Source organism: Micropterus dolomieu, linkage group LG22 (genome assembly GCF_021292245.1).
Source record: "Micropterus dolomieu isolate WLL.071019.BEF.003 ecotype Adirondacks linkage group LG22, ASM2129224v1, whole genome shotgun sequence".
Classification (NCBI taxonomy): domain Eukaryota; kingdom Metazoa; phylum Chordata; class Actinopteri; order Centrarchiformes; family Centrarchidae; genus Micropterus; species Micropterus dolomieu.
In genome coordinates this window covers 2,740,633-2,751,837 of record NC_060171.1, presented here as the reverse complement: position 1 = coordinate 2,751,837, position 11,205 = coordinate 2,740,633, and the positions used below count along the sequence as shown (strand labels likewise).

Here is an 11,205-nt window from a genome sequence, read left to right as displayed (position 1 = left end):
CGGGGGGGGGGGGGGGGGGGAGAGACACACCATCAGGACTTTACAGCACGTTGACCTGATGAGCTGCAATGATAGTTCAGAACCCTGACCTCATGATTATCCACCTGCAGAGGGAGACGCTTGAAGGTCAACGCCCTCTCAGACAGGCGGGTGGCGTCGAGCCTTTAAAAGGGAATTCATGAGCTTTAAACCAGTTTAGAGCGGGGAAATTAAATTAATGATAATTAGTTATCCATAATAAGAGTTCAATAAATTTAAAAAAAGAGACTTAAGTCATTTGAATCACAAACGAATCAGCACCTGATGTTTCTACTGAAATCTTTATCTTGCTGAGGAAAAAAAAGATTTTACTGGATTTTCCTCGTGCATAAGATTTAAATCATTTACATTCATTCAGCTGACGCTTTCAGGCGAAGCGACTTACAATTGCTGTGTGTGTCAGAGGTCACACGCTTCTGGAGCAACTAGGAGTCAAGTGTCTTGCTCAGGGACACATTGGTGGATGTGTCACAGTGGGGGATTGAACCCTGGTGTCGGAGACATCAGCTGGTTATTTAAACAGCAGTTAGACACGTGGTGGTCCAAACTACCGTAACATCTCACCTAAAGCCGGAGGAGCTGCGGTTCATCTACCGGTAAGGACTCTTTCACATAATGTCTGCCAAATGAGTAAATGCATAACGCGGCCTGTTGCGGCCAGCTAACGTACTTTCTGCTGGCCTTGGACATCCCGCTGCCGCCTGCCTCTTCGTCGTCCTCCACTTCCAGAGGCCTCTGGTTCTCCTTCTCAGGCTTCCTTGGCGGACCACCGAAGAAGTCTCCGATGCCCTTCTGCCAGGTCGGCGTGGGACGGGGACACACCGGGTTCCCACCAGCGTACTTGCCCTTTGCTGTGAATTAAAAAAAAAAAATAAACAAAAAAGCCACAACCTCAGTATGTACGCCATCACGTGATGCACCCTGTGCAGGTACCCGCTGTGGTGTCAGGTGACTCACCAGGTGTGGACGCTTGGCTGCTGCAGGACGAGGAGGAATTGGCCGAACTGGAACCCAGAGACTTCCGGGGTGCAGCAGCTGCAACAGCTGTAAACATAATCAGAAACACTGAGGATCTAATGGCAGAACCCAGAAACATCAGGAGCTGGGTTCTGCACCAGGGAAGGATCAACAGAGCACAGCTGGGACAGAACAAAAAGCAAACAGTGAGTTACTGAGCTTTAAGAAAGCTCGTGCTCCAGAGCCTGCGAGGATCAACTGTCGCAATAACTTGATATTAAAATTGCTCCTTTCCAGGCAATAATTCCTGAATCAAGTTTATCCTGTTTTTATTTATTAGAGTTCTGAACGGCGGGTCAAATGTAAGCCGAATTAACCAGAAGAGCCCGCTGGTTAATAAAATACTGTATTTTATATCGTGTCACACACGTTAAGTAAAGGAAAAGCAGGAACACTTTAAATTACGTAACTTTTTAAAAGGGGTTTGGTGCGACGTCCGCACAATGCCGCACTGCGGCGCTCAAAACTGGCGCCAGTTTGCAGACACGACACTACCTTAGAGAAAACAAAGTAAAATGTCGTCTCGTCCGCGGATCAGAATACTAACATCGAAATACGACTTTCTATGTTAACACAACTTTAAATCGCCTTTAAATTAACTCTCAGGCTGATCAGGAACCAGCGAACCAGCCTCGGTGTTGGCGGGAGGCCGTTGTTGGAGGACTGGTCCGGGATTTCACCAAATACAACCCGAACTCGTTAATGCCTTGGTTAGTAAGTAATTATACTTCATGTGTGTCTCAGAGGTCTCCGGGTAAAACACTTCTGTCTCGCTGTCCGCTTTGTTTGGCTAAGTGTTAACGAGCGCCCGCCAGACTCCATGATAAAAACAGCTCATTCCGCGCGCCCGTTCGCTGCTCTCCGCGGAAAGAGTACAAATGTCCGCGGTGTGTTACTGTACCTTTCCTGTAGGTCCCGGGGACGCTGTCGGCTTTAGTCCTCACCATGTTGGTAGAAACCTGTGAAGGTAAAAGTCGTTTAAACACCAGCTGAACGGACCGAGTGAACAAGCGAAGCCTCCCGCCTCCGTTTAAAAAGCAAGGCGGATGGGGCGGGAGATTTCTTCTTCTTCTCCTCTGTTCCGGCAGCGATCAGCAGCAGCGATCGCGGCGCCCTCTGCAGGCGGAGCGGTGTAACTGCAGGCGGTCACACCGAGCGGACTGAAACATCTTCAAACTGCAAAATAACAACGTTGACATCGTATTTTTAAATCAGAGGGCTTCGGTCAGTCTGTTGAAATCAACCTTTATTCATAAACATGGACTTACAGCAGCAACGTCCTACATCTACCGAGTCTACAACGAATCAAAGACAGGGAGGCTGTTAAAAGATTCAAATAAATACTTCTTTTGGTTCAGGTGTGCTGAAGAAGAGACTGAAGAGGACACGTGAACACATGCACATCCCCAAGATTTACTTTCATTCATTTAGCGACGTACATATGTTGTACGCCAGAGGTCAAAGGTCGCACGCCTCTGGAGCAACATTGGTGGATGATGATTGGCGGTTACACAGTGGGGAATTGAACACCAAAGGTATGTGTCTTATCCACTGTGTCATCACCATCACCTGTTCATCTTTAACTGGCCGTAACCCGGGACAACAGCTGATTCTTCGACATATTAAGATCCATCCGTGAGCACGTAAAGCGTCTGCTCCAGACTTTAAGATAAAGGCACAGAAACAGCTGATGTCGAACTGTCCTGTCAGGTTTTTAGGTTCGTTCGGTAAAACCTGAGAAGCTTTTTAAAGAAATCTCTTTAACAATGTTGTTAGAAATAAAACAAATCAAACTTAACAAATCTCTGTGACACCTGATTAACGCTGCTCTTTATGTTGCTCTTATTTTTTTATTCTACTTTCACTTCATGTGTTTCTGTTCTGATCAATAACGTGGAGCTGATGCATTATAGATTTTCTCCGGGAGCTAAAAGCCCAGCTTTACTCTGCAAGTTCATTTCCCAGCATGCACACGGGGCAGAGAACGTTTAACTATTCATCCTTTGGTCAGTGAAACATGTTAATGAGTCAAATCCCAAACCCAGAGACGTTTCATCATTAAGCACTTAAATCCACCTGCAGCTTCTCCAACACATCCGTTTGACTCTGATCCAAGATTTTTTTGCACATCACTGCCACGTTGCAGATATTTATCGTTTTATATTTAGTCAATTTCATATTTACATAAATATAAATTTTTTTCTCCATGTAACATAATAAAAATCTGCCCTATTGTTGTGTTTTTCCTTTTAGAACTTGCATCTGTTTATTCTATTTAAATTTATTGATGTCATTTGTTCATCTTTTAATGTTCGTCTCCATCTTTAATCGGACTGAGCAGCAACAACACGTGATCTGAGGATTAAATACAGTTTTTCCTTCTTCCCACTTTTTTTCCCCATTCATTAAAATTTGACTAATATTTAATTTATTATCGGTTATTTATTTTGATTAGTTTCAAATAGCATTTCGTGTCAGATGTTCCCCGTTTTTACACGCAATTCTAAATAAACCATTAAGCCACAGAATGTTTCGGTCTCATCTAAAATAAAAGTGTGTAATACTGCTGATAATGAAGCTCTTTGATTCTGATGATGAAACTTTATTTCATGGACAAAGAATTAGAATCATGTCTCGAATTACTGTTTTATCACATTTCGTTTCCTTCCGATGTTTTCTACCTGCTGTTCGTGGTTAAACACCGAACAGACTTCCTGTGTGAGCAAAGCTGCTCCGACTGTCAGAACGAACCAACAGGAAGTCAGCGTGCCGCTTCGTTCCATCGTCCCTGAAGAAGAAACAGACGGCAGCAGCTTCAGTGACACGCAGGACTTTTATTTTGGTAACACTACAGGAACATTTCCTGTTCGACACGTCTACGATCATAAAGTGCTCGTTCTCAGGGGGGACACACCAACACACAATATCAGATATCAGCCAATGGGGGGGGGGCGGGACTCAGGCGAAGTTCTTCTTCAGGAAGCTGATGAGGCCGTTGGTGGACGAGTCGTGGGAAGTGACCTCCGAGTCGTCCTTCAGCTCCGGCTCGATCTTCTTCGCCAGCTGCTTCCCGAGCTCGACGCTGTGGGCAGGAAGCAGTAACGTGGTTAGTGAACGCCTGCGTCACCTCAGAGTGTCTGAGCGAAGCGGACAGTGAACTCACCCCCACTGGTCGTAGCTGTTGATGTCCCACATGACGCCCTGCACGAAGATCTTGTGCTCATACATGGCTGAAACACAGGAGGAGAAGTCACATGATCAGTCACACCTCACAGCAGGAAACCTGGATGGGGCAGATGCAGCAGCGCCGCCTGGTGGCTGAGAGGAGCCCCACAGAACTCCCGGTACTCACCAACCAGAGCTCCCAGTACGAACGGGCTCAGCTTCTTGAAGACGACGGAGTTGCTCGGCTTGTTTCCTTCGAAGACCTTCGGGCGGACAGAGAGAAGAGCTCAGACGCTGAACAGAGGTCAGAGGTGCGAACGTGTCAGACGGACAGACTCACTTTGTGGGGCAGCAGCTTCTCCAGAGCGTCCCCCTTCATGCCGGCGGCCTGCAGCTCTGCGCGAGCTTCGTCTGAAGTCTTTCCCTTCATCAGAGCTTCCGTCTGAGCCAGGAAGTTTGCCACCAGGATCTGCAGAGCGTCAGAGAGAGAAGTCAGACAGGAGGTGGTCCGGGCGGACGTGGACGCCGGCGTTTGCCTAAGTTACGTAGATTAGCGGACGTACAAGCCATAACCCAACTGCAACGCTTCACACCTACTTTTACTTTGAAAGTCTAACCAGACACTGCGGAGCCCAGCAGGTACAAACACGGCGCCAAAGAGAACCCGGGGCGTTAAACTGAGACGCCTGAGCGAGCGTCCGTTTTACAAAAAGGAGTCATGTGATGACAGGAAATGAGTCCGTCATCACGCTGGAATAAAACGCGTCACTTCCTGTCTAAACGAGGTAACGATGAAGATCAGTGAACGCATCACAGCAGAGCGTTTGTGGTCAGAAAGCGGCGGGCCTTCATGCTTTAAGAGGAAGTGGCGCCCTGAATCCAGCTGATGTCGGAGCGTGATCCAGGTTCAGCTGCTCGTCACCCCGGTAACACGTTGAGGAAGCGTGACGGCGGCGAGCAGCTGGTCCTGAATCACCTGCATCTTTCAAAAAAGGTAAAATGACTAAAGGTGACGCAGTACCTTGTGGTGAAGGTTGTCTCTGATTGGATGCTGAGACTGAGCGGGAATGAGGAAGTCAGCGGGAATCATACGAGTTCCTGAGGAGGAAACGACACGTCAGTTAAGATCAACGCATCTTATTTTCTGAGTCGAGACAAAAGTTATTCTAGAAAACTAAACATCAGCAGCAGGCGGGAAAATGGCGCCCTACCTTGGTGGATGAGCTGGTAGAAGGCGTGCTGCCCGTTGGTCCCCGGCTCGCCCCACACGATTGGTCCGGTGTGGTAGTTGACTCGGGTGCCATCTTTGGTGATGTACTTCCCGTTGGACTCCATGTCGCCCTGGCGACCACACACACAGATTAGTCAACCCACTATAACGCAGCGGGATCAAACTCACGGCGCCACGTTTCACTTCTCTGCACCAACCTGCTGGAAGTAGGCGGCGAAGCGGTGCATGTACTGGTCGTAGGGCAGCATGGCGTGCGTCTCGGCCTGGAAGAAGTTGACGTACCAGACGCCCAGCAGGGCCAGCAGGACCGGCACGTTCTGGTCCAGAGGGGCGCTGCGGAAATGATTGTCCTGCAGACCAGAGACAGAAAAGGACCGAGTCAGAGAGGAGGCGGGGTTTCTGCTGCGTTTAGAGAAACATGGACGGGAGGTTTGTTTTATCCGCGGACTGAAACGCTGGAAGCAGCAGCTGATCAAATGTTATCAATAAATAATCTCCTACCATCCAGTGAGCTCCCGCAAGAAGCTGCTCGAAGTTCTCAAAGCCTGAAAGACAGAAGAGCGAATGAAAACCACAGTTCCCATAATGCTTCGGGGGTCAGTACATTTGACGGCGCCTCCGCCATCAGAGTGCGAACGTGGCGTGTTTGAGCTCAGCAGACAGGAAAAGGTTAAAGGTCAGGACGTACCTACGTGCAGGGCGATGGACAGGCCGATGGCGGACCACAGGGAGTAACGGCCGCCGACCCACTGAGAAGGAGCAGACATGACATCACACCAATCAGAGCAGAGCGTCAACATAAAGAGTCCAGCTGGGTGCGTGCGTGCTGTCGTTGTTCTCTAACGAACACTCAGATTCCTCGTATGTGAACACAGATCTGGCAAATATAACTGATTCTGACTTTAGCAACAAAGAAAACACTGAAGTGTCCGACGGGCTTTGAACGTCCCGCCTGACAGCGAACAGGTCACAGCTGAAACCTTCTGCTCATCGTCAACATTACACACACTTTACTTACGTCCCAGAACTCAAACATGTTCGCCGTGTCGATGCCAAAATCCTTCACTTTGGCCTGCGGGGGGGGAGAGAGAGTTACTGTCAGAACGACACACGTGTCACCGTGAAGAAGAAACAGACAGCAGCGCCGTCTTCCTTTGTGCTGCCGTTAGATCAGAGACTTTAAATTAGTCACTTACGGCGTTGGTGGACAGCGCCACGAAATGTTTGGCCACTGCAGATTTCTGTGGAGACGAAGGGGAAGAGGAGCTGTGAGCTCTGCAGCAGCACATGTTAGATCTTCACTCTCAGATCAGACTACTGATCCTATTGGCTGTCAGGGAACAAGGAGACTCACATCATTGGCCGTCTGGAGGAACCAGTCCCTGGCAGACTCTGCGTTGGTGATGGTCTCCTGGGTGGTGAAGGTCTGAAAGAGGGACACAAAGTGAGTCCAGCAGGAACATGTTTCAGGTGGCTGGTGTGTGCGTGCGTGCGTGCGTGCGCTCACCTTGGAGGCGATGATGAACAGCGTGGTCTCGGCGTTGAGCTGAGCGAGGGTTTTGGCCATGTGAGTCCCGTCGATGTTGGAGACGAACCAAACGTTGGGTCCACCGGCGGAGTACGGCTTCAGGGCCTCCGTCACCATCAGGGGACCCTGAACGCAACACGACCACAGAGCTTAATGTCCCTGAACGCGTCACGTCGCAGGGCTGCGACTAACAGCTCATTATTGATCAATCTGATTAATTTAACAGATCAGCTCGATTCTGGACAGACAGCCTCAGAGTCCGGGCGCCACTCACCAGGTCCGAGCCCCCGATGCCGATGTTCACGACGTCCGTGATGCTTTTTCCGCTGAAGCCTTTCCACTCGCCGCTTCGAACCCTCTGTGAACGGCAGCACACAACAAGGTCACCACCTTCTCGCCTCACATGGCGCAGACAGACGCCAAACACACACACACGTACGTGACAGAAGGCCTTCATCTTGTCCAGCACCCGGTTGACGTCCGGCATCACGTCTGCGCCGTCCACCAGGATGGGCGTGTTGGAGCGGTTACGCAGCGCCACGTGGAGCACGGCGCGTCCCTGCACGCACACACAAAAACACACATTCGGGTCAAACTCGGCACGCCGTTAACACCCAATCAGAAATCAGCTGTTCTCACGTGGACAGAATCACATTTATAATGTTGTCATGTGACCACACAGCTGCAGCGCTGCGTCCCAGCTGAATGTTTAGCAGGTGTTATGTGCGCTACAGCCGGGGCTGATGGGACGCCGTGTGTCCTGCAGGTGTTTGACCTGATTGTGGTGCTACAGTTCCTCCTGACTGCGACACGAAGGGCTCCTCCCCCTCCATCCCGCCGCTTCTCTCCTGACTTTCAGCGATTCTAAAGCGAGACTCTGATCATTCCTCAGGACATTTTATAATCTACTAAATCAGAAAGAGATCAGCTGACGATTTGAGTCGCTGAGGAGGCTGCTGCCCGTTTCACCAGCGGCCTGATGAAACGTCCTCAGGTCGACTCGTCGCGCCGCCTCGGTTGTGAAACGGATTTCAGCAGAACGGATCTGAAGCTGATGTTGCGACAGCAGCTTGTTTCCTCATCCGGCAGCTGCAGAGCGACACGACGCTTCAGGTGCGTTTGTGTCAGCAGCGTCTCTCCGTCTCTTATCCGTCTTTAATTTTCATATTTCCCTGCAGCACTTTGTTTCAAACATAATGTTCATTACAAATGTGTTAATCTTATTCTGACAGCAGCTCAGATGAGATCTGAGCCGCATGCGGATGAAACCGCCAACACACCAGCAGCGTGTCGGGCGACCTGACAGTGAAGGATCCTGGGACGTGACGCTGAGCAGCATTTGAGCCTCTAGGCGGCGCTCCGTACCTCAGTGAAGTTGATTTTCTCTCCGGTGAACATCTTCTCTCTGGCCTCCTCCACGCCCCTCGACTTGGCCTGCAAACATCACAAAAGCAGAGTTTACACGGCGGCCCTGAACGCATCGTTACAACAGAGTGAAGGTGACAAAAGCTCGATTCTTTAGAAACTCTGCTGCAGCCTGAGGAGGAAGTTTTGTTCTCCCCGTTACAACATTCCCACAGACGCCAACGGGACAAAGGCTCTGAGCCGAGATACGACTTATCGTTTCTGAAGTGTCGAAAGCTTCCTGCTGCACTGGATCTTTGAGCAACACTATTTGTCAAGCGTCTCAGAGTGACTCAAACTGCGGTCTCGCTTTTAGAAATCGGAACAAAAAGAACGGTTGCGGCAGATTTCCCAACGCGGGGCGACCTTACAGAAACAACAAGGAGGATTTCCCCACATGTCACGAGCGCTGCAGCAGGAACGAGCAGCAGCTTCATTACAGGAAGTGGAAAATAATACAGTGATTTGGTTCCTGGTCAATCAGGAATCTGAGCCGGTCTGTCCACCTGTTTTGTTTGTTTTCTTTCTAAAGGCGGGTCATCGTCTGCTTCCAGCTTACTAAGGTTCAGGAGAAGACGGGTCCCGGGACTGATTCACACTCTCGACCGGAGAAAAGTTTGTTGCTCTGTGAATCAGCTGAAAAACATCCTGAACCTTCAGTTAACTGGCTGCTTTTAAAGAAGCGCCAGCAGTTCTGGCTGCAGGCGTTTTTAATAATAATAATAATAATAATAATAATAATAATAATAATGTTTCCTTGGAGTCTAGATGGTGAATCAATAAATATTAAAGGAGTTTTAATTCACTGTTTTGAATATAAGCTTGTTCTAACTCATTAACACTTAAAGCCGACACATAAAAGCTGCTGCTGCTTCCTGCATCTGGAGTTTTAACATGACATCATTCCTCCTGCGCCTCAGACGGCGTGCTAAACTGCAGACGCTCCAAGGAGTGTTTAAAACCCATTAAATATCTTTGTGAGGTTCATTAAAGTGATTCAAAAGGATTTATACAAAGTCTGAAAAGGGCTGCTGGTTTTAGACTCCGGGGCGGCGCGCGACGGTGACAACAGGTGGAAACGATGACGCTCACATTTGGCTTCCTGATTGGCTCTGATCTGTCAGTTGAAGCAGAAACCTCCTCTGAGCTCACCTGTTACCACGGCCACACCTGGCGGCCCCTGCACAGTGTGCGTGTTACAGGTGTGTGTGTGTGAGTTACCATGGCGAGCAGCATGGCGAGCACATCCTGGTTGATGAGGTTCTTGGAGTAGTCCAGCAGGATCTCTCCATCGTCCGTCTGCAGAGTCGTGCTGTCGACACACAAACATTCACCCTCACTGTGCAGCTTCCTGCTTCAGAGCCACTACGGCCCAGCCAACCAATCATCAACCAGCCAACCAATCATCAACCAATCAGCAGGTTCTGTCATTAATAAATGTGCTGCTTTTCATATAAATTAGATGTTAGACAGTCGGTCAATTCTCTGATCTCTTATACAAAATTATCTTTATTACTAAAATCAGTCAGTTATAAATCCACTGGAACTAAACCGGCGGCGGCTGCAGGGCTCAAATCCAATCATTCAGCACACGAAGACAACTTCAGACAAGGCAGCGGACACGGTTCACAAATCAAGTCGTCCTGTTCATCAACACCTATTTTGAAAGTTGATTAATTATTTAAAGTACTTTATTAAGCAAAGCGGACATGTGGCGTGGCCTCACTGCAGGTTAGAGCAGGTCGCGGCGGTCCAGCAGATCTGCAGAGTCACTGATGATGGAGCAGCTGAAGCGTTGAATCATCAAAATGTCCCAAAGTGTAAAACATCAGTTTATCATCAGACGACGACTGATGATCAACCGATTACTCTAACCGTTGGTGATTAAGTCGGTGTCCTCTGCTCTGATTGGCTCACCTACTGATAAACACGCAGTAACCTGATGACGTAATCCTACTGGTCGCAGAGAGCACGAGGCTTCTGATCAGAAACTGGAATATCTGCCAGTTAATTAAAACATCGCAGCAGTATTTTTATGTTTACTAGAGTATCTACATGGATACTGCAGTACTTTTAGTAGTACTTGTACACCACAGTGGTTCCTGTCTGGCAGCTGATCCGGGGAAGATGCGCCGCAGCGCACGTAGACACCGACCCGGAGGAGGAGGGACGGTCCCGGTGCTGCAGCGGAGACCCAGGCTCACCTGAAAGACCGGACACGGAGAACAGGAGAGGAACGCTTGTCTGGTTTTAAAGAACTTACAGGTCTCTTCCTTCTTCAGTGTCGGCCATTATAAGAGCTTTTAGCTTTAGCAGCGATTTATCAAACATTTATCATGTTAAACACGAGCAGGTGACGCGCACGGACGGCAGGTGACGCGCACGGACGGTCCCCGGTCAGTCGGTGACTTTATTAAACATTTAAAATGTTCAAAGGAGGAAACGCGTTCAGCCCGGCTGCAGTGTGTCCGATAATGGATGCTGTGACATTAGCGCGCCTGCTAACGTTAGCCCGCTGGTTTGATTCCCGGCCGATCCGAGGCCCAGCGGCTCGCTTTAAACCAGGTCCGGCACCTGGTATGAGAAGACAGGTGAGAGCGGGTGTGAATATTACAGAAGCACAGCTGGGGACGGTTCCGGTCAGGACGTGAACCGATGACCTTGTCTCTCTCAGGAGCACCGGAGAAGCTCCCGGATGTTCGGAGGGAAACACGCCGAGAATTGGACGCGTTCCGCGGATCGTTCAGCCTCGTGCGACGGTGTCAGAAACCCACCTGTACGGATCCAGCTGAGCTGCCCGGAGGCCCAACAGGCTGGCTGG

At 49.5% G+C, this 11,205-nt stretch overlaps 2 protein-coding genes across 5 annotated transcripts in view; both read right to left on the bottom strand.

Moving 5' to 3' along the window:
* The window catches only part of pclaf (PCNA clamp associated factor), a 2,651-nt gene extending 535 nt beyond the window's left edge, over window positions 1-2,116 (bottom strand). The window contains exons 1-3 of the mRNA XM_046036675.1: window positions 1,958-2,116; window positions 997-1,083; window positions 710-890 (exon numbers count right to left, since the gene is read on the bottom strand). Coding sequence (XP_045892631.1) covers window positions 710-890; window positions 997-1,083; window positions 1,958-2,003 — 314 coding nt within the window. The 5' untranslated portion in view covers window positions 2,004-2,116. The remainder of the gene's footprint in view (window positions 1-709; window positions 891-996; window positions 1,084-1,957) is intronic.
* Window positions 2,117-3,642: 1,526 nt separating this feature from the next.
* Window positions 3,643-11,205, bottom strand: part of gpia (glucose-6-phosphate isomerase a) — a 10,089-nt gene continuing 2,526 nt past the window's right edge. The window contains exons 3-19 of one of the 4 annotated variants that reach the window (XM_046036672.1): window positions 8,346-8,414; window positions 7,420-7,539; window positions 7,255-7,338; window positions 6,960-7,106; window positions 6,807-6,878; window positions 6,649-6,693; window positions 6,471-6,524; window positions 6,141-6,201; window positions 5,954-5,997; window positions 5,650-5,802; window positions 5,433-5,562; window positions 5,243-5,319; window positions 4,562-4,690; window positions 4,409-4,484; window positions 4,220-4,286; window positions 3,971-4,138; window positions 3,643-3,844 (exon numbers count right to left, since the gene is read on the bottom strand). In XM_046036672.1, coding sequence (XP_045892628.1) covers window positions 4,015-4,138; window positions 4,220-4,286; window positions 4,409-4,484; window positions 4,562-4,690; window positions 5,243-5,319; window positions 5,433-5,562; window positions 5,650-5,802; window positions 5,954-5,997; window positions 6,141-6,201; window positions 6,471-6,524; window positions 6,649-6,693; window positions 6,807-6,878; window positions 6,960-7,106; window positions 7,255-7,338; window positions 7,420-7,539; window positions 8,346-8,414 — 1,452 coding nt within the window. In that variant the 3' untranslated portion in view covers window positions 3,643-3,844; window positions 3,971-4,014. Of the gene's footprint in view, window positions 3,845-3,870; window positions 4,139-4,219; window positions 4,287-4,408; window positions 4,485-4,561; window positions 4,691-5,242; window positions 5,320-5,432; window positions 5,563-5,649; window positions 5,803-5,953; window positions 5,998-6,140; window positions 6,202-6,470; window positions 6,525-6,648; window positions 6,694-6,806; window positions 6,879-6,959; window positions 7,107-7,254; window positions 7,339-7,419; window positions 7,540-8,345; window positions 8,415-9,605; window positions 9,759-11,205 lie in introns of those variants that run through there. The other 3 variants (XM_046036673.1, XM_046036674.1, XM_046036671.1) reach the window with 3 other exon arrangements.